The sequence below is a fragment of the Podarcis muralis genome, chromosome 4, assembly GCF_964188315.1.
Source record: "Podarcis muralis chromosome 4, rPodMur119.hap1.1, whole genome shotgun sequence".
In the NCBI taxonomy this organism is placed as follows: domain Eukaryota; kingdom Metazoa; phylum Chordata; class Lepidosauria; order Squamata; family Lacertidae; genus Podarcis; species Podarcis muralis.
In genome coordinates this window covers 5785388-5807488 of record NC_135658.1, presented here as the reverse complement: position 1 = coordinate 5807488, position 22101 = coordinate 5785388, and the positions used below count along the sequence as shown (strand labels likewise).

Sequence of the window (22101 nt, the reverse complement as noted above, 5' to 3'; positions counted from 1 at the left end):
AAAGACAAAATGTACAAATTTAGATGTACAATAGTGCATTTTAAAAATATGCTGACTGTGGCCCCCTTTGGAATCGGAGGCCCGGGCCAAGTGGCCCATATGCCCCCCTCTCTGTCTGGGCCTGCCTAGGGTGGTCTGCTCTGACTGGCAGCAGCTTTTGGGGGCATCGGGCATTGCAAGGGGGTTGGACTAGAGGACCTTTAGGGGGCCCTCCAACTTTATATTTCTGTGATTCTGTAACTCTGCAGAGGTCTGTATCCAGCTTTCCGAAGAAGTGAAGTGGGAAAGCAGGGAGGACGTTGACCAGGAAAGACAGTCATTTGGGGGGTGAGGCACCTGGCTGAACCTGCAAAGGGTCTAGACCAGCGGTTCCTAAACTTTATTGAGGCACCGCCTCCTCCAGTGACTGCCACCTGACCTTATGAAAAAAAAATCATTCAGAATAGCAGTTTGCACCCCCTCCAAGGAAGACAATAGCAAAATAATGTCGAAACTAGTAACAATGATTTGCACATTTATTTTTGCTTGGGGAACTGTAGTATCTGAGCAGGAGACTTCGGACCAGCAGTTCAGCTCTGCACATCGGAATTGGGAAGGAGGGGCATGGATATTGGGTGTGATGTTCCAGCATATCTTCCATCTATGGTCCTTGCCCACCCCCCCCCCCCCCGAATGGAAGAACAAGGCAGGAGAGAGAGGATCTGCAGAGAGGATCCTGCAAAACCATTCTCCTTTGCACCCTCTCCTGTGGTTTTGGGGAAATGAATCGTTCTCCCTTTTTTTTTTGGAACCTGAAAACAGACCTGAAAATGTGTCGGAGGCATAAAGTGGAATACCTCAGGTTTTGCTGGTGTTTAAGGAAAAAACAGCCACCAGCAGGAATCAAAGGTGGCTTCTAGATCAAAAGCATCGCTGCCTCTGATTTGTGAAGGCAGAACATCACCCTTTTGGCTAGCAGTCCCTGAGGCTACTCCATGAATTTGTCTTGTCCTTTTTTAAAGCCTTCCAGATTGGAGGTCATCCCTGTGGCGGGGAGTTCCACAGTTTAACCACCTGCTGCGTGAATAAGTCCTTCCTTTTCTCTGCCCTAAACCTTCCAACATCCAGCTTTATGGCATGGCCGCAAGTGTTATGAGAAAGGGAGCGAAACCTTTTCTCTCTTTGCTTTCTCCACGTTATAACTTTCTATCAAGTCGCCTCCTCCTCGCCTTTTCTCTACGCTGAAAAGTCCAAAATGCTGCAACCTTTCCTTGTAGGGATGTTGGTCCACCCCTCTTGATAGTTTCGGGGTCATAAAACCATCGAACTGTAGAGTTGGAAGGGACCTCTAGAGGCATCTAGTCCAGCCCCCGGCAGTGCAGGAAGCATCCCTGTTCCGTAGCTTCTCCAGCTCTGCAATACCAGATATTGTAAGAAATGGGGGGGTCTGTTCTGGGAAGTGGAGAAGAAGCTTTGCTGGGAATCCAGACTGCGCAGGGCTTGGAACAAAAGCCCCACCGCCAGGACGGCAAAAAACCAAGCCCAAATTTCCAGCTCCCCCCTGCCGTAAGTTCTTCTTTTGCCACCTCCCCGGAACGATGCTTCGCTGACTCACTGCTTTTGGCAAGCTCAGCAGAGCCCCGCGCTGACCCTTCCCCGCTCCCCTTCCGCCTCGGCCAAATTTCTCCCCACACCCTTTTCGGTTTTTGGAAAGCCCACGGAGCGAATTACTGGCAGGAAGGGCCAAAAGCCTTGTCTCTGAAGATGGATGAGCCGGTGACTGAGCGGCTTGAAAAACAAAAGGCGGGTGGGCTGGAAAAACAGACAGGCTTGCTGAGCGCGCGTTGCAAAGCTTTGATGGGTCTTCCCCCGCCCCCCTGCCACATCTGGTTTGCATCGATTCTCTGGCCCCCACGCCCCTGGGCTGTTTGGCGTGGCGGCTCGGGCCCCTGAAGCAGTCAAAAGCAAGGCCAACCGAGTTGGGGGGAATAGGAGGCGTCCTGCGCTCTCTGTGTTTTTTACAGGAAGGGAGGAAAGGAAGGCAGATCACAGAATCGTGGAGTTGGAAGGGACCCCAAAGGTCATCCATTCCAACCCCCTGCAATTCAGGAATCTCAGCGCAAGCATCCATGACAGATGGCCATCCGATCTCTGCTTGAAAACCTCCAAGGACGGAGAGTCCACCACCTCCCAAGGGATATTGTTCCGCTGTCAAATAATAATAATAATAATAATAATAATAATAATAATAATAATAATAATAATTTATACCCCGCCTATCTGGCTGAGTTTCCCCAGCCACCCTGGGCAGCTCCCAGTGTTAAAAACATGCCCCATTTAAGTTGATCAGGTCCAACATGGCTTCTTTAGACTAAAATTTGAAGCAAGCTTGCATTTTTAAACTACGCACACTTAAGAAAGGCAGTGTGTGGATGTTGTGGCCAATTTTAAACACAAACCCCTTAAACATTTATAAAATGACAGAGACACAAGGAATGGACTCACATACACGTAACGGACAACACTCATAACATGTAACATGTAAACATGTATATTTCCATCCTTTAGTTGGTTATTGTAAGGGGTTGGCTCGCTTCCTGTTTGTTTCATTCAGCGAAGTTAGTAGGAAGGTCCCACACAAAGTGGTTTTATGAGCCTCCTTGCCTCTTCAGACACCACCAGTTAATCAAACTGGCAGGGCTCACTGGGTACCCCTTTATATATGCATGTGAATTTTAATTTCATTTTCTTTAAAAAAGAAAACTAAAGGGAAAGGACCCCTTCAAAGGATCTACCCTGAGTGCGGCTGAGGGGACATGCGCCCCCCCCTTGCTTTTTCAGGGCCCACTTTCAGCAGCCGCCTAGGATAATGAAAACTTAGAGGAAATAGCTCTTACCATCAGAAAGCTTTACTGATGTTCAGTCGGAATCTCCTTTCTTGTGACTCGAAGCCATGGGTTCGAGTCCTACCCTCCAGAGCAGGAGAAAACAAGCTTGTTCCCTCTCCCATGGGACAGCCTATGAGATATTCGAAGATGGCTCTCCCATCTCCTCTCAGTCTCCTCTTTTCCAGGCTAAACGCCCCCAGCTCCTTCAACCGCTCCTCATCAGGCTTGGTTTTCCAGGCCCTTGATCATCTTGGTCGCCCTCCTCTGCACACCTTCCAGCTTGTCTGACGGTAGGGGTGATGGAGAGACACGAATGGTGCTGTCATAGAATCATAGAATCGTCGAGTTGGAAGGGACCCCGAGGGTCATCTAGTCCAACCCCCGAAATGCAGAGATTGCAGCTAAATAATCGGTGACAGGTGGCCACCCAACCTCTGCTTAAAAGCCTTCGAGGAAGGAGAGCCCACCAGCTCCCGAGGGAGTCCAGTGTTGAATGGCTCTTGCCGTCCGAAAGTTCTTCCTGACGTTTTGCTGGAATCTTTTTTGTCGTCATTTGAGTTCAGGCAGGCTTTCTCCACCTTCCATGGGGCAGCCCTTTGGAAATGTGACTCCCATCTCCTCTTCTCCAGGCCAAAGCTCCCTGCCCTGTGACTCCAGGCTGCCGCTCACCCCGTTTCTCTCTTGCCTTGGCAGAGACCCCTCAGCTGGACATGGGTACCAACATCGAGAAGCACTACTCCATCATCCTGCCTTCTGTCGCTCACAACGGCTTCCTCTACAAGGCGCCCTCCATGGCCAAGTTGGTCCATGAACGGAAATCACGGGAAGGTGAGGCAAGGCAGGGGCGGGGCGGGGCGGGAGGCAGAGGCTGCTTTGGAGCACCGAGGCAGGTTCATAATAATAATAATAATGATAATAATAATTTATTATTTATACCCCGCCCATCTGGCTGAGTTTCCCCAGCCACTCTGGGCGGCTCCCAATCGAGTGTTAAAAGCAATACAGCATTAAATATTAAAAACTTCCCTGAACAGGGCTGCCTTCAGATGTCTTTTAAAGATAAGATAGCTGCTTATTTCCTTCACATCTGGTGGGAGGGCGTTCCACAGGGTGGGTGCCACTACTGAGAAGGCCCTCTGCCTGGTTCCCTGTAACTTGGCTTCTCGCAGCAAGGGAACCGCCAGAAGGCCCTCGGAGCTGGACCTCAGTGTCCGGGCAGAACGATGGGGGTGGAGATGCTCCTTCTGGAATACTGGGCAGAGGCTGATGGCCGGCAGAAAAGCCGTCAACTCTCCTCCCCGCACTGCCACCGCTTGAAAACGCAACTCTGAAACGTGGAGCAGAGATCGAAATCACTGACTTCACTCTCTCATGGACCCCCCAAGATTGGCTGCACAAAAAGCAGCGGCAATTTGTTGTTGGCAAAGGACAGCTGGACATAGAAAGGGCCCCATTACCTTCAGTAGCTTAGGGCCTCAACAAACCTAAATCCGGCCCTGCCTTTTTGAGCAAGTTGCTAGACCTCATGGTTCTTGCAGCGTTTCTGAAAGCGCAGGGGGGTGGGCTGCTGATAATCTGCCAAAATCTCTCAAGACGGGATGGCAGCTTAAGTGATAAGGGTTGAGCGTTAGTCAAGTGGACCCGCCGGAAAAAAATTAATGGGCGTGACCGACTTAGGTCCATTGATTTTGGTGTGTTTACTCGTTGGGCTCTGAAGGCAGGGCACATGTTTTGGCACCTCCATAGCAGAAAAGTACCGTATTTTTCGCTCTAGGACGCACGTTTTCCCCTCCAAAAACGAAGGGAAAATGTGTGTGCGACCTATGGAGTGAATGCAGGCTCCTTGACTTCAGCGATAGCAATGGGAAACCTCCGAAGCACAGAGGGAGTACTCCCTCCGCGCTCCGAAGGCTCTGCGTTGCTTTCGCTGAAGCCTGGAGAGCGAGAGGCGTCGGTGCGCAGCAAGTGTTTCCCCGGCGCTCCAAAGGCTTGCGGATAGCAGCCTGCAGCCTGAAGCCCGGGGAGCGCAGTGCCAACTCCCGCTGCTCTCCCCGGGCTTCAGGCAGCTATCCCCAAGCCTTTGGCGCGCGCCTCCAGCCCCGCAAGCTCTGGGAGCGGCAGCAAGGCTGCGCGCAACCTTGCCGCCGCTCCTGGACCTGTTCTGGGGGCTGGGGGAAGCTCGGGGTTCCCCCGCCCCAGCCCCGCGGCTAAAAACGAATCCAAGACAGTGAGCAGGATCCATCCAAATGCCGTGTGCAGCCTCTCCCGGCTGGATAGGTTGTGCGCAGCTAAAGAGGAAGCCAAGACAGCCAGAGGGATGGATCCCGCTTGCTGTCTTGGCTTCTTTGCTCTTTGGGGCTGGCGGGGGGGGGGATAATTTTTTTTTATTCCCCCCCCTAAAAACTAGGTGCGCCCTATGGTCCGGTGCGCCCTATGGAGCGAAAAATACGGTATTTTAATATTGTGTTGGAAGCCACCCATAAGGGACCGTTCCTTGCATTGCCTTGAAGTGTGCTCCAGCGATGGGTCTTGTTCTCTCCCTGAGCTGAGCTATGCCTCTCCCTTTCTTTGCTTTTTTGGGTAACGCTTGACTCCTTCCCCACTTAGAGTTCAGCCGCCGCTGGTGCAGACTCCACGAGGGCATCTTCAGTTACTACGACAACAACACCAGCACCGTGCCAAACGGAGAGATCCGGATGCAGGAGGTGGCCTGCCTGGTGAATAACCCCCCGGAGGCCCACGGGTGAGCAGGGCTGCCCCCTTTGTGCATGGGGGGGGGTTAGGGGTACCCCCAGGGTAGGGTGCTTGGTTCATCACCCTACTGAGGAAGTGGGGTCCTAAGTAATGAAACTGACCATAATTATTATTACCATTATAATCATCCGTTTAATTTATGCCCTGCCTTTCCCCCCCGACGGGCTTCCACCAAATGACACAGATAAAATGCAAAAGGTCGAAAGCATATAAAGGATCGTAGCTAAGAAGCAATTAAACTGTAACGGAATGGAATCCATATAAAAATGATCCCTTGAAATGCAGGTAGTTGTGGGAATGTTCAGGGATGCAGGAGAGGATATATTTTTTTGATTATAGCCTTTCCAACTTGTGTTAACAAGTTTCATAATTTAGCAGAGTAACATTCCCCTTTTTAAACTCGCAGCGGATGCGTTTGCTCAGGCTCGCTAAAGCCTCTCTAATACCTGTTCTGGTATTTCCCCCTTATTCCCTCATAAAAGATAAGACACGACACAGTCTTCTAGAAAAGTATAAAAAGAGTTTACTCACACATCATTCTGTTCACAATCGGATCCCAGAAGGCAGATTCAGCTTAGAAAAGTAACATATACCTGGAAACTATCTCATAAGAAGACAGTCCCTTTGTCCTCTCTTGGCTGGAGGGCAAGAGAACTGTCAGTATCTCAGCTCACAGTCAGAGGTACCTGGCCTCCCCTGAGGCAGCTGAGTGAGACACTTGTTTACCTTCCGTCTGCGTCTCCCGGCAGACTAGGTCGTATATCGGCGATTCTTCTCATTAGACGTGAGAAAGAACACACCCTCTGCTTCTCTCTTCCAGCTTTCCCCCCCAGGGAGGGGAAATGAGACAGACAGGAGTCCTATTTACATGTTTTATTCCTGTCATTCAGCAGTACATAGAATCGTGACTGCACCCTTCAGACTCCATTAGAAGAGTCACAACTCCGCCCCTGCACTTCCAGGTCAGATGACACTCTGAGCTAACATCCGGTGCTCAGCACAGAGAAAAGACTGCCCCTTTTCTCCAACAGTACAGTTCCAGACAGCAACATCCTGTTTTGCTTTCCAGCCACCTGCAGCTGGCTTTTGCATTGCTGCTTTTATCTTTGGCTAATCAGATGTTGCTTCTTCGATGCATGTAGTCAAAGAAGCGAGAGATGGCTGCCCTGCCCTGTGCTTTTGTCATTACCTGCACAGGTGAGGCCACGCCCACCTCTAGTCACATGCAGAGGAAGTCTGTCCCAGCTCAGAAGGAAACTGGAAGTTTAGCTGCTGGCTGGACAAACATTCCTCCCCATGTGTAAACATGTTCACTCTAGGAATGTTGTACCTGACTGCTCTTGTGTTTCACATCCCACAGTAGTAAAATGACACCACTATAAAAAAAAACTTGTCTTTTGCTGTAGGTTCACCTGCACTTTTGAGGTCTATATAGAAGCGGAGAGGCTCTACCTCTTTGGGCTGGACTGTCCCGAGGCCATCCGGGAGTGGGTCAAATGCATTGGAAAGGTGAGAGCGTCCGGCAGGTACTTCTCCAGCTCTGGGAAACTCGAATCCCAGCTTGTGGGGGCTTGGCATCTTCTGGGGTGGGGCTAGAAAGCACCCCTCTGCAATGCTCCCTTCCTGCGCCGCAATGTGGGTCTTGCAGAGCGAATTCCACCCCCCTGCCAGCTGTGCGGTTGGTTATTCCTGAGCTCTGTTGCGTTTCCATTGCCAATGAATTTTGTTTGCCTTTCAAAAAAAATGTAACCAGTTCACATGAAATTTAATACAGTGGTGCCTTGGTTCCCAAACTTAGTCCGTTCTGGAAGTCCGTTCCAAAACCAAAGCGTTCCAAAACCAAGGTGCGCTTTCCCATAGAAAGGAATGCGGTCCAGACTTTTAAAAACAACCCCTAAAACAGCAATTTAACATGAATCTTACTATCTAACAAGACCATTGATCCATTAAATGAAAGCAATAATCAATGTGCTGCAGTCACACAATCAGTCAATCAGTAACTGAACTGGGTTCCGCACAGTCACAAAAACAAAACAAAAAGAGTCACAAAAACTTGAAATAAATAGCAAAAACAGACAGACCTCAGTGTAACACTCAAAATGGAAGTGTGGCACTCAGGTCGGAAGCATATCTAACGAGACCATTGACCCATAAAATGAAAGCAATAAACAATGTACTGTACTATAAAATAAATAAGACAGTATTGTAGGTGATAAAAATTAAAATTATTATTATTTTCTTACCTGCATTGATGATAGTCATTGTCTGGATGGGGGGCTTTTATCCATTTCTGCAGTCACACAATCAATCAATCAGTAGCTGAACTGGGTTCCACACAGTCACAGAAACAAATTAACTGAAAAAGCCACAAAAGCGCAAAATAAATAGCAAAAACATAAGCGCCAAACTTAATCCGTTCTGGAAGTCCATTTGACTTCCGAAATGTTCGAAAACCAAGCGCAGCTTCTGATTGGTGCAGGCGCCCCAGAAACAATAGCTGACAGCCGCATCAGACATTCAGCTTCCGAAAAATGTTTGAAAACCGGAACATTTACTTCCGGGTTTTCGGTGTTTGAGAACCAAGGCGTTTGAGAACCAAGGTACCACTGTACTAGTTTAAAAGTTGACTTCCCCGGCCCCTCCCATGATATTTTTCTTCCTTATGATTAATTCCCACCCCCCTTCTTCATTTTTCATTGGCTGCACATATAGTCATACCTGGGTTACAGATGCTTCAGGTTGCATTTTTTTGGGTTACAGACGCACCGAAACCCAAAAGTACTGGAACGGGTTACTTCCGGCAGTCACGCATGCGCAGAAGCGCTAAATCATGCTTTGCACATGCGCAGAAGCGCCGAATCGCAATCCACGCATGCACATGTGCAGACTGCGGGTTTCGGATACTGCGGGTTGTGAATGTGAATCCCGCACGGATCATGTTTCCAACCTGAGCGTCCACTGTATTCCAGTTCCTGCTTCGTTTAACGATCACCTGTTCCCAAAACAGGGACGCAGGTGGCGCTGTGAGTTAAACCACAGAGCCTAGGACTTGCCGATCAGAAGGTCGGCAGTTCGAATCCCCGCGACGGTGTGAGCTCCCGTTGCTCGGTCCCTGCTCCTGCCAACCTAGCAGTTCGAAAGCACCTCAAAGTGCAAGTAGATAAATAGGTACCACTCCGGCGGGAAGGTAAACGGCGTTTCCGTGCGTTGCTCTGGTTTGCCAGAAGCGGCTTAGTCCTGCTGGCCACATGACCCGGAAGCTGTACGCCGGTTCCCTCGGCCAATAAAGCGAGATGAGCGCCGCAACCCCAGAGTCGTCCGCGACTGGACCTAATGGTCAGGGGTCCCTTTACCTTTACTATTCCCAAAACGTGGCGTTCCTTTTCACTTTGCCTGCCGGTTGTGTTTCCTTCCAGTCCTTCGTCCCCCCGGGTGTCGACGGCTTGCTTTCCCACGACTTTGAGCGCCTCGGGCGGCTGCAGTACAAAGGCGGCCTGAACCTGGAGCGGGCCAAGGAGGGCTGGTTTGCGCTGGCGCAGGGCACCCTCTACGCCTACCTGGAAGGCAGCGAGAAGGAGGAGGCTGTGCACCTGAGGAAGCTGCAGGAGCTCTGTGAGTACCCGGGGGCTGGGGGGCAGGGAAAATGCCAGGGTGCCAGGCTTTCCCAGGCATCCCAGCAGAACCCCCCTCCTCTTGGGCAGAACAAATCCTCAAAGCAGTTCTCCATCTCCACCCAGTCGTCCTTTCCCCTAATATACCTCTCTGGGTGCTCTGAACCAGGAGTTATCTGTGCCCCACATGTGCCCACTGTACTGCTCTGATGGCAGACAGACCATTTCCAGATTTGTAAGAACCCAATTATTCACTCTGGAACTCCCTGCCTATTGGTACGATGCAGGTGCCTTCGCTCTCCCCTTTTAGGCTGAAAGCATTTTCCGCTTGGGGTTTCGACCCTGATGCCCCGTTTAATCTCTTTGCTGTTGTTCTTTTCACTTTTTGAAAGTCTTAAACCATGGGTAGGCAAACTAAGGCCTGGGGGCCGGCTCCGGCTCAATTGCCTTCTAAATCCAGCCCACAGACGGTCTGGGAATCAGCGTGTTTTTACCTGAGTAGAATGTGTCCTTTTATTTAAAATGCATCTCTGGGTTATTTGTGGGGCATAGGAATTCGTTCACCCCCCCCAAAAAAAATAGTCCGGCCCCCCACAAGATCTGAGGGACAGTGGACTAGCCCCCTGCTGAAAAAGTTTGCTGACCACTGTCTTAAATGATTGTTGATTTTTCTCATGGGGTGCGGGCGTCCCCCGCTCTCTCGCCAACCGAAGCTCGTTGACTTGCCAACCCTCTAAACCGGCTTTCCCCTACCTGAGGCCTTCAAGATATTTTGGACCACAACTGCCATCACCCACCGCGTCCGACACGGCAGTGCTGCCATCTTCCTACGGCGTCGGGCAGCTGTGCTGGCGCTGGGAGTTGTAGTCCAAGACATCTGGCGGGCACCAGGTTGGCAAGGAATGCCTTGAGGGAGGAACAAACTCTTTATTGTCCAAAGCACACTTACATGTTGGGAAAAGGCACGTCTTCTTCTTCTTCTTCTTCTTCTTCTTCTTCTTCTTCTTCTTCTTCTTCTTCTTCTTCTTCTTCTTCTTCCCCCACCCACCTGGCTGGGTTCCCCTGCCACTCTGAGCGCCTGCCAACAGAATATTAAAAACACAATAAAACTTCACACATTAAAAGCTTCCCTAAACAGGGCTACCTTCAGGTGTCTTCTAAAAGTCTGATAGTTGTTTATTTTCTTGACATCTGATGGAAGGGCGTTCCACAGGGCGGACAGGGGAAGTCACTGATACCTTAAGGATGTAAAATGAGTATTTTAAATTGTAAAACAGAAAATTTTAGGGGTGTGTGTGTAGAATTGTAGTGTTTGTTATGGATTGGGGGCATTTCTGTGCACTCTGGTTTCCGTCACGGTGTCCCATTGCACCAGAAGCGGTTTAGTCCTGCTGGCCACATGACCCGGAAAGCTGTCTGCGGACAAATGCCAGCTCCCTTGGCCAGTAAAGCGAGATGAGCGCCACAACCCCATAGTCACCTTTGACTGGACTTAACAGTCCAGGGGTCCTTTACCTTTGTACAGATTATTCATTAGCCACACCCTCCCAACGCCTCACTTTCTGAAAACAATGTCCAACATCAAAGAAGGTCCCCAGCACTATCACTTCCTCCCAACTAAATGATTAGGACATTAAAGGCTGTTCTTCATCCCATCATGTATCACTTCCGGGGTGCGCAATATCTCTGCAGCTTTCTTATGGCACCTGGAAGCGTAGATTTGATCCAAGGTGGGAAGAGTGCACCCAATTATTCTCTCCACAGTCTTTACAACCCTGGACAGCATTGTTTTTTCCCTGACCGTGCAGCTCCCAAACCACACACACAGACCATAAGTTAATACCCTCTCCACAGTACAATGGACTCTTGACTCTCCACCAGCCTGACCTCTCTTCCTCTTGCACCTGTTCTTTGCTCAGCAGCCCTTCAGCATCGCCTGCCTCTAGCCCTCTTTTCCTGGCTGTCACAGGTTCCTCCGCATCACCGAGCCCCACATCTTCCCAGCCAGTCTCCGTGCCCACTTCTCCCGATGCCCATGTGGCAGTCTTCTTGCCAGTCCCTGACACCACTCAAACCAACGGCAGGTTGCATCCCTAAGCATTAATGCCGGTTTTTGCCTTACAGCCATCCAGGGAGACAATGAAGTTCTTGTGCTGGTGGAGAGGAGAAGGTAAATGGTTTTTTTTGGGGGGTGGGGTGGGACGGAACCTGGGATGGGATGAAAATTGAAAAGCAAGCCTTATGTTACCAGATCTTCTGTTCCTCCACTCCCCACGTTATTTCCTTTTGCACATTTGTTATAAAATGTTTTGCATCCTGCCCTGCCAGGCGACTTCCAAAGTATGTTGAAACAGCTGATGATTCCTTTGCAGCCTAGCAGAACATGCCAGGTATTAAATGAAATAAAATTGAAATGATAAAAGACCTGCAGAGATCACGTGGTCCAGCCCAGTGGTGGAGTTTGGGCTGTCAAATTTCAGCAGCGCCCTGGGCGGCGCGAGAATTCGGCACACGGTGGGACCGCGCCTGTTGCGCCACCTTAAAAATGAAGGGAATCTTTTTATACGTCTTTCATATCTTTCACACCCGGTTTCTGACGTATCTCCCCCAGGACGCTCTACATCCAAGGCGAGAGGAAACTGGACTTCCTGGGTTGGGTCAACGCCATCCAAAAGGCGGCTGGAAGCTCGGGAGACACCTTGTCCGAACAGCAGCTCACAGACACAGACGTCCCCATCATTGTGGACCGATGCATCGATTATATCACGCAGTGTGGTATGTTGGGTTTGTGTGCCGGGGAAACACTCAGTCGTGAATCCTACTAGGTGACCTTGGGCAATCACTCTCTCTCTCTCAGCCTAATCTAACTCACAGGGTTGTTGTGAAGGTGAATTTGGAGTGTGTTGGGGAGAGAACTGTGTGTTCCACCGTGAGCTCCTTGCTGGCCACATGACCCAGAAAGCTGTCTGTGGACAAACGCCGGCTCCCTCGGCCTGAAAGCAAGATGGGCGCCGCAACCCCGTAGTCGCCTTTGACTGGACTTAACCGTCCAGGAGTCCCTTACCTTTTACCTTTACCTTGATAGGGATGCGGGTGGTGCTGTGGTCTAAACCATTGAGCCTCTTGGGCTTGCCGATCAGAAGGTCGGCGGTTCGAATCCCCATGACAGGATGAGCTCCTGTTGCTCGGTCCCTGTTCCTGCCAACCTAGCAGTTCGAAAGCACATCAACTGCAAGTAGGTAAATCGGTACCGCTTCGGAAGGAAGGTAAACGGCGTTTCCGTGCACTCCGTTTCTGTCATGGTGTCCTGTTGCACCAGAAGCGCTTTAGTCCTGCTGGCCACATGACCCAGAAAGCTGTCTGTGGACAAACGCCGACTCCCTTGGCCTGAAAGCGCCGGAACCCCATAGTCGCTTTGACTTAACCATCAGTTGATCGTTCGGGAACTTCAAAAGCTTTCTTCAGCCCGAACATCACAGTGACTGATGCCAACAGACCGGCACACTTAGGGATCCGTAGAGTCTTTGCAGCTTGTGCAACAGACCTCAGCAACTCAGCATTTTGGCTAATCTACTTTATTTACATATAAACACACACGGAGCACTGCAACATGGCTCCCTCTCTCTCTAGCATCAGACAGCAATTATTATTATTATTATTATTATTATTATTATTATTATTATTCCCCCAGGGCTAACCTCGGAAGGAATCTATCGGAAGAGCGGACAGAACTCCAAGACGACGGGCCTCTTGGAGATCCTCCGCAAGGACGCCCGCAGGGTGCGGCTCAAGGAAGGGGAGCACCAGGTGGACGACGTGGCCAACACCCTCAAGAGATTCTTCCGGGACGTGGAAGACGGGCTCTTCACCAAAGATTCTTCCCCGGCCTGGCTGAAGGCAACAGGTAAAGGTTGGTGCACAATGGCCTTCTCTCCCAGATTCAACCTCCGAGGAAGGCGCCTGCCCCTTGGACCTCGTTGACATCAACACGGCAGCCACAGAAGCGCCGCTCCGTTGTTAAACTGCGGAACCTCCTGCCACAGGAGACAGCGACGGCCACCAACTTGGGCAGCTTTTATTTTTTATATGTATACATTTTTATTAGATTTTTAACATATCATTTTCAACAATACTTAAACACACATTAACACCTTATACAGTTTTTTTTTTACTTCCATCAATCACATCTGTTTTTAATGCTCATAGCGCATGCTGCATCTCAGAGCAGCCGGTCCCTCCTTAAAGAAACGCACACCTATTTTTGGAGCCAGAGTTATTTCTCTTGGAAACAGCTCAGGGTGCTTTTTAGCTATGAAAAAACGCCCCTCCTGCTTCCTTAAATCCTGGGATCTCTGACTTCTCATGGGAATAATACGGCGCAGACAAATCACTTTTGCGCCCCCTGCTGGTTCAGGGGGGCGTAGTTGTCTCCTTGCAACAGGACTGAAAATGTACATTAGAAAATTAATTATACTACTTTGCCTTCTCAGCTATGGGACACCTGAAACTCAGGTTAGGCTGTCGGGGACATTCTGGCCCTGGTTAATGGTTTTTATTGTCTGGCTTTTATGTTTTATTGCTATAAACCACACACACAAGAAGAGCTTGCTTTTGTTGTTGTTGTTGTTTAGTCGTGTCCGACTCTTCGTGACACCCTGGACCAGAGCACGCCAGGCCCTCCTGTCCTCCACTGCCTCCCGCACTTTGGTCAAACTCATGCTGGTAGCTTCGAGAACACTGTCCCACCATCTCGTCCTCTGTTGTCCCCTTCTCCTTGTGCCCTCCATCTTTCCCAACATCAGGGGCTTTTACGGGGAGTCCTCTATTCTCATGAGGTGGCCAGAGTCTTGGAGCCTCAGCTTCAGGATCTGTCCTTCCAGTGAGCACTCAGGGCTGATTTCCTTCAGAATGGAGAGGTTTGATCTTCTTGCAGCTCATGGGACTCTCAAGAGTCTCCTCCAGCACCATAATTCAAAAGCATCCATTCTTCGGCCATCAGCCTTCTTTATGGTCCAGCTCTCACTTTCATACATCACTACTGGGAAAACCAGAGCTTTTACTATACAGACCTTTGTTGGCAAGGTGATGTCTCTGCTTTTTAAGATGCTGTCTAGATCAGGCCAATGACCCATATAGTCTACCATTCTGTGATTAAGAAATCCAGCTATATGCTGTAGGCTAAGGTCAGTTGATCTGTCTTGCCTGGAATGCAGAATCAGGCGATCTTTCAAGACCTGGGAGAGACAGCAGTCTGGCAGCTCAGTTGGCAGAGCATGCGACTCTTAACTGCAGGGTCATGAGTTCGAGTCTCACGTTGGGCAAAAGATTCATCCATTGCAGGGGGTTGGACTAAATGACCCCCTGGGGTACCTTCCAACTCTACAATTCTGTGCTTCTGTGATGTGTAGCTGCATCCTTTATACCGGCTGCTCCCACACCACTCACGGCTATTGGGCACAGTTTCCTATGGAGGTTGTTGCTGTTCATCAATTCTGGCTTAGGTAGGATATCAGAAAAGGGAGCTGGCTGGACCTTGGCTCTGGCTAGCTGCCTTCTGCATCTGGAGCTGTTCCTGGCTCCAGGTTTTCCTGCCCTGCCCGAACGGAGCTGGTCTTGAAGGATGTTCCTTCGCAGAGACTTTCCATCCCAAAACACCACTGCTCCCTTCCGGCACAATGCTGGGAGACGCTCGCCATAACATCTCTGTCCCTGCCAGAATCCTGCTCATGGCTTTGAATCTCTCCCTCTCTCTCCCTCCCTCTCTCTCTCTCTCTCTCTCTCTCTTAAATTTTATTTATGCTTTTCAGGTTTTTACATTTCACTAATTTTACAATCTTTTTCACATTCCAAAACTTGACTTCCTTTCCCCCTCTTTCTGCGGTTCCTTCAATTTATTTTTAATACCTTCTGCATATCCCGATTAACTTAATTTGCTCCTTTATTCATCTACTTTAAATATACAGCCGTACCTCTACTTACGTATCCCTCTGGATACAGAATCTTCGGGTTACGGCCACGGCAAACTGGAAGTGTATACTTCCGGGTTTTGCCGCGCGCGCATGCGCAGAAGCGCTCAATTGCGCCGCACGCATGCGCAGAAGTGCGCCTCTATTTACGTAATTTTTGGGGTGCGAACGGACCCCCAGAACAAATTAAGTTCGTACCTGGAGGGTCCACTCTTATAAAACTGCCGGTTATTACAATAATCCCACCAATGTTCTGATCTGTTTACAGCTTACCTGTAAATATTCAATAAGCCATTTCCATTCTTTTTTCTCCATATTTTTTTTATTATTTTTCGAACATTTATACAGTTTTCCAAAATACAACAAATTACTTCTTGTTTGTTTTTTTGAACTTCCCTCAGCGTCTCTGACAATCATCCGTATTCATAACTGTAATTACACAGTCCTCCTTTCATATTGCCATTACACTTCCCTTCTCCCACTATTTACTACTGACAATACTTCTCCTTCTTTACAGTGCCTCTTGAAATCCCGCTAGCGTTATATTCACACCACATATGTTTTTCAGATAGTCTACAAACTTTCCCCAGTCTTCGATGAACTTTTGGTCTTTAGTATATCTAATTTTCCCAGTTAATTTATCCAATTCCGCATAGTCTATCAATTTCAGTCTCCATTCCTCTATCGTCGGTATTTCCTCTTGTTTCCATTTCTGGGCAATCAAGATTCTGGCCGCCGTTACCGCATATTGAAAGAGTTTACAGTCTTTTCTTCTTACATCCTTTCCTACAATCCCTAAAAGAAAAGCCTCCGGTCTTTTTACAAAAGTATATCTTAACATCTTTTTCATTTCATTGTATATCATTTCCCAAAAGCTTTTCAGTTTCTTGCATTCCCACCACATATGAAAAAATGTCCCTTCTGTTTCCATTCTTTTATTACGAGTTTGCTATCTTGATTTCTTATTTGCATCTCTCTCGCCATTTCAGCCATCGAGGACGACAAGGAGAAGGTCGGCCGCTATCGGAAGCTCCTCAGCAGCCTCCCCGCCGTCAACAGAGCCACGGTGAAAGCGCTCATCAATCACCTGTACAGGTGAGAAGGGCGTCGCAGGTCTCGGGCCACCCTTCTGCCTAGGCCGCCCACCTTGGCTGGACCTGCCCCCGCACCCTCTAGTTGGCCAGCACACCTGGGTGGAGAGGGGTGCTTGGACGCAGAGGTCCCCGGTGGGTGGGTGGCTGCAAGGGAGCAAAACCAAGAGTCACCTGGGTTGCCTCACCCAGGCCTGCTTCTGACGGATGTCAGTCAGGCATCGTCACCTGGGGGGGGGGGGAGCCGTTCCATCCGGCTACGTCAGCAGGAGAAAAAGGACGCTGGCGGCCCATTTCACACTTTGCTGGAGGCTCCTGCCCCTGAACTGGGCCAGCTGGTCATTATAGGAGCAATAAGTTAGAAATGGGCACCTGAGTTTTGCTTTTTCCTCTTCCCTCCCCATCTCTTTCCCCTTCTGTGTTGTGGGTGTTGTTGTTGTTGGTTTTTTTTTGGGGGGGGGAAGACGCTAAGCTGTTTTGGGAGCCTTTTTGGATGAAGAGTGTGGGACAAGCCCTGCAAATAAATACAGGCAGACCACCCTCCATATTTACACAGGGGTTACTTTCTGAGGTACCATGCGCATAAGTGAAAATGTGTATAATTGAAACCCGTTGAAATAGCCTGCAAACATCCCAGTCTGCCCCTGTTCTGCCAATTTAGTGAGGTTTCAGGGACTTCTTTATGAAGTTTCTGGGTCGTCTCACGCACATATTGATCGCATGTAAATGGGGGTGGGGGTGGGACGAGGAGGGCCCTGTCTGCAAATAAATATTAAAATAAATTGCCCCTTCAATAAACTAAACAAATCACACAAACAAACAAACAAACAAATAAACAACAAACCAACCAAACATATGGTCCGAAAAAATAACTAAAGAATAAGTCAAGTAAGTTGCATAAATAATAAAATAAGTACCCCCCCGGATAAACAAATAATAAAAGAAATAAACCCTACAAACAAACAAACAAACAAACAAGCAATGAACTAAATAAATCCTCCAAATAAATAAATATTAATATAAATAAATACTTCAAATAAATGAATAATAGAATAAAAAATAAATCCAAATAATAAAATAAAATAAAATAAATTACGCCCCCCCCAATAAATCGATAGATATCCCCACCCCCTAGCCTAAGGCGTCACCCCCTTACAGGGTCAGCCCCTTTGAGGCTCTTCTCTCTCGCTGGACGGAGAGCAGGAAAGGCCCCCCTCCCCATTTCCCAGCGGCCGCTTTGCCTCCCTCGCAGGGTCCAGTGCTTCTCGGACATGAACCAGATGACCACGCACAACCTGGCCATTGTCTTTGGGCCGACGCTCTTCCAGACGGACGGCAAGGACTACAAGGCGGGGCGCGTGGTGGAGGACCTCATACGCTGCTACGTCGACATTTTCAGCGTACGTTTGGCTGGGGGGCTGGAGACGCCTTGCCCTCTGGGGTGAGAGGGGGGCCAAGCTGGAGCAGGCTTGGGGGTGGGACTGCCGGTGGGACATGTGCCCCCCCGCCTGTCACTCGGCAGGACTGGGATGGGAGGAGGCACAGAGGTCTCTCAGTGGCTTCGTTTCAACACCCCCTTCCCTCTTTCTTTAAAAAAAAAAAAAAAGGCACGAGCTGCTTTTCGCCCCTGGGCAATTTGGCTCCAGGGACCAAGCATTCACTTCATAAGACGCACAGAGATTTCCCCTTACTTTTTAGGAGGAAAAAAGTGCGTCTTATGGAGCGAAGAATATGGTAGTTTGAACGAATGGAACCCATAGTTTGAATGAATGGAACCCATAGTTTGAATGAATCTCACAGGGGGGCACAGGCTTAGGGGGCCTTTGGTCAACTTCAGGGGGCCCCCCTCACATTCTTAGGACATGCTCCCCCTCTCAAGCCCCAGGGCCAAGGCAGGTCCCCCAGCTCCCATTCCTGCTCTGGTCCTGAGGAGGTTGAGTGCCTCGCCTTAAATGCAAAGAGGTTTCTTGCCCAGCACTCTGGAGGGCATCAGCTGAGCTCTCAAGTGCTTCCCCTTTCTGCTTCTGCCTCAAGAGACAACAGAAAAGTGTGTCATTGGGGGCGAAGCCAAGCGGTTGGAGAGTCCGATGTGGGAGAGACATGTTTTGTTGGGATACTGCCAGGGAGATGGGGGCATTCAGCAGGCCCCCAGCTGGCTCCAGCCACCGGCTGGCAGCCGGACGATCACTGGTCTCCCTTCGAAACAGCATCAATCAGCGACACGAGCCTCAGATACTTTTAGAGACCCGTGCACGCTCTATCAGCAGAGTGTGTAAATCTTCACACAGCAGAAGAGGCGGACAGAGAAATGTGTAAGCATAATGTGCAGCATTTTATTCAGCATAGTTCAGGAACAAAGGAAAACATGCCTCACCTGGAGTACTGTGTCCAGTTCTGGGCACCACAGTTCAAGAAGGACACTGACAAACTGGAACGTGTCCAGAGGAGGGCAACCAAAATGGTCAAAGGCCTGGAAACGATGCCTTATGAGGAACGGCTAAGGGAGCTGGGCATGTTTAGCCTGGAGAAGAGGAGGTTAAGGGGTGATATGATAGCCATGTTCAAATATATAAAAGGATGTCATATAGAGGAGGGAGAAAGGTTGTTTTCTGCTGCTCCAGAGAAGTGGACACGGAGCAATGGATCCAAACTACAAGAAAGAAGATTCCACCTAAACATTAGGAAGAACTTCCTGACAGTAAGAGCTGTTCGACAGTGGAATTTGCTGCCAAGGAGTGTGGTGGAGTCTCCTTCTTTGGAGGTCTTTAAGCAGAGGCTTGACAACCATATGTCAGGAGTGCTCTGATGGTGTTTCCTGCTTGGCAGGGGGTTGGACTCGATGGCCCTTGTGGTCTCTTCCAACTCTATGATTCTATGTCTGCTTCCCTTCGTCTCCAGCAAAACAGCAGCAATGCAAAAGCTATATACAAACAGAAGTCCCCCCCCCCCCCCCGAGACTGTGCTGGAAGTAAACAGACCTGTGACACACAACAGTCATGCCTGTTCCCTTTTAAGGTGGAACGGAACTATAGCCTAACATGTTTTGCTGCAGCGGAGCAGAGGTTTCTTCTCGCTGCACTGCAAAGGCAATGCATTGCCCGTGAAAAAGAGGTTCGCTCGAAACGTGTCGAGGGAAGAAGCAAGGCTGTGTTTCCTTACTCACCTCAAACTGCCACCGCCATTTTTCTGGATCCCCATTGCAACGTTTTGACACTGACTTTCTTTCCTGGCAGATGCGAAGCTTTGGCCTCCCCCCCCCCCCCCCGCGGCTTGGTTTCTCCTCTTTAATCCTCTCTCTCTTTCACAAATGCTCGGCAGGTGGACGAGGCGGAGATGAGGAAGCAGCAGGAGGAGATCACCGCCATCATGAAGATGCGTGAGGCTGGTTCCTCTAGCGCGACGCAGGTGAGATGGGGCAAGGTTAGGGTTGGGCCGGCCGGCCGGCCAGGCGGGGGAGCAGAGGCAGAATAACAAGGCTGCCCTCCTTCTCTCCTTCTCTGCACCAAGCTTGATAATAATCATTTTTATTATTTATACCCCGCCCTTCTGGCTGGGTTTCCCCAGCCACTCTGGGCGGCTTCCAACAAAATATTAAAATACAATAATTCATCAAATATTAAAAGCTTCCCTAAACAGGGCTGCCTTCAGATGTCTTCTAAAAGTCAGGTAGTTGTTTATCTCTTTGACATCTAATGGGAGGGCGTTCCACAGGGCGGGCGCCACTACCAAGAAGGCCCTCTGCCTGGTTCCCTGTAACTTGGGTTCTTGCAGCAAGGGAACTGCCAGAAGGCCCTCGGCGCTGGACCTCAGTGTCTGGGCTGAACGATGGAGGTGGAGATGCTCCTTCAGGTATACTGGGCCGAGGCCATTTAGGGCTTTAAAGGTCAGCACCAACACTTTGAATTGTGCTCGGAAACGTACTGGGAGCCAATGTAGGTCTTTCAAGACCGGTGTTATGTGGTCCCGGCAGCCGCTCCCAGTCACCCGTCTAGCTGCCGCATTCTGGATTAATTGCAGTTTCCGGGTCACCTTCAAAGGTAGCCCCACGTAGAGCGCATTGCAGTAGTCCAAGCGGGAGATAACCAGAGCATGCACCACTCTGGCAAGACAGTCTGCGGGCAGGAAGGGTCTCAGCCTGCGTACCAGATGGAGCTGGTAGACAGCTGCCCTGGACACGGATTTGACCTGTGCCTCCATGGACAGCTGCGAGTCCAGAATGACTCCCAGGCTGCGCACCTGGTCCTTCAGGGGCACAGTTACCCCATTCAGGACCAAGGAGTCCTCCACACCCGCCCGCCCCCTGTCCCCCAAAAAGAGTACTTCTGTCTTGTCAGGATTCAACCTCAATCTGTTAGCTGCCATCCATCCTACAACCGCCTCCAGACCCTGGGTCCAGGCAGTTGTGTTGATGGGGAGCTGGAGGCAGCCTGGCAAAACCCTCCTCAATTGCATGTGCTGGTACCACGCTTGATATTCTGTATGAAGATGGGGACGGGAAATTAAATGCCAGTTCTAAGGTTGTTTTCAATGCAACGTTCAGTTTAAAGCCTTAGCCCGGAGCTTTCTTTCTCGGCAGCAATCCTCCGTCCTTCTAAATATATGTTCTGGACTCCAGCTGCCATCACCCCTGGCTTCTGGGGCTGCTGGGAGTTGTAGTCCAACAGCGCCTGGAATGCCCGGGACCTTCTGCCTTTTTGACCTGGCTTCCTTCTCCACGCAGCAAGCTGGAGACTTCATCTGCACGGTTTACCTGGAGGAGAAGAAGACGGAAGCAGAGCAGCACATCAAGGTGCGCGGAGGGAGGGCGGGAGAGGAGACCCGGGAAGGGTTCGGTCGCACGGGGAGGAGGCAGCCTACTTGGCGGCTGATGTCTCTGGTGGGAGAGAAACCGGCCTCTCTTGGCAAGCTGTGGGGGGAGCACAGTGGTGGGACGTTGGCTGTGTGTTGGCAAGGATGGGAAACGAGAAATAATAATAATAATAATAATAATAATAATAATAATAATAATAATAATAATAATTTATTTATACCCTGCCCTTCCCGGTTCAGAAAACCGGGCTCAGGGCAGCTAACAACAAATTTAAAACACTTAATTGTAGAAGCAGCATAAAATACAGTATAAAAACATGAATGCGATACGATAATCTTTATTGTCATTGTCCCATACAGAACAATGAAATTGAAAAATCTACATAAGACATTCAAAAACCCCTAAAAACTCTGAAACCCCATTTAAAAATACAATATGCTCCTATAGAGACTCCTTATACTGCGTTTAAAATTAGAATCCTTTAAGGTGTGTTAGGCTGACAGGCATCGACTTGCCCGCTGAGCCAAGTGAGGAATTCGAATCCTGGTCTCCCGGGATGCCTCTCCAATGGCTATTAAAGCTGGCGGTTGTGATGTCAGCCACTGTGACCCATAGCATTAGGATACCACCTTCTTCTTTGACCTAATCTGGGGAGAAAACAGCAAAGACCTGATGAAGAGAGCACAGCAGAGGTTATATTTTCCTTCGGAAAAACAATCTCTCAAAGGACCTGTTGATGGCATTTTACCATCGTGCTGTTGAGAGTGTATTAACTTAGGGTCTGTGTGTGTGGTTTGGGAGCTGCACGGTCAGGGAAAAAACAAGGCTGTCCAGGGTTGTAAAGACTGCGGAGAGAATAATTGGGTGCACTCTTCCCACCTTGGATCAAATCTATGCTTCCAGGTGCCATAAGAAAGCTGCAGAGATAGCGCAGGATAGTGCGCACCCCGGAAATGATCTCTTTCAGCTTCTGCCTTTTGGAAGAAGGGACAGGGTTATAAA

General features: G+C 49.6%; 1 protein-coding gene across 12 annotated transcripts in view; it reads left to right on the top strand.

The window, feature by feature from the left end:
- The window catches only part of ARAP1 (ArfGAP with RhoGAP domain, ankyrin repeat and PH domain 1), a 143644-nt gene that overhangs the window by 107056 nt on the left and 14487 nt on the right, over positions 1 to 22101 (top strand). For 9 of the 12 annotated variants that reach the window (XR_013392489.1, XM_077926830.1, XM_028725785.2 and 6 more), the window contains 11 exons: positions 3561 to 3695; positions 5475 to 5610; positions 7028 to 7130; positions 9038 to 9233; positions 11357 to 11402; positions 11844 to 12007; positions 12924 to 13142; positions 16188 to 16293; positions 17542 to 17689; positions 19608 to 19694; positions 21010 to 21078. Coding sequence is in view for 11 of the 12 variants with exons in the window: in XM_077926830.1 (XP_077782956.1) it covers positions 3561 to 3695; positions 5475 to 5610; positions 7028 to 7130; positions 9038 to 9233; positions 11357 to 11402; positions 11844 to 12007; positions 12924 to 13142; positions 16188 to 16293; positions 17542 to 17689; positions 19608 to 19694; positions 21010 to 21078 (1409 nt within the window). In the remaining variant the exon portion in view is untranslated. The remainder of the gene's footprint in view (positions 1 to 3560; positions 3696 to 5474; positions 5611 to 7027; positions 7131 to 9037; positions 9234 to 11356; positions 11403 to 11843; positions 12008 to 12923; positions 13143 to 16187; positions 16294 to 17541; positions 17690 to 19607; positions 19695 to 21009; positions 21079 to 22101) is intronic. The other 3 variants (XM_077926834.1, XM_077926833.1, XM_077926831.1) reach the window with 1 other exon arrangement.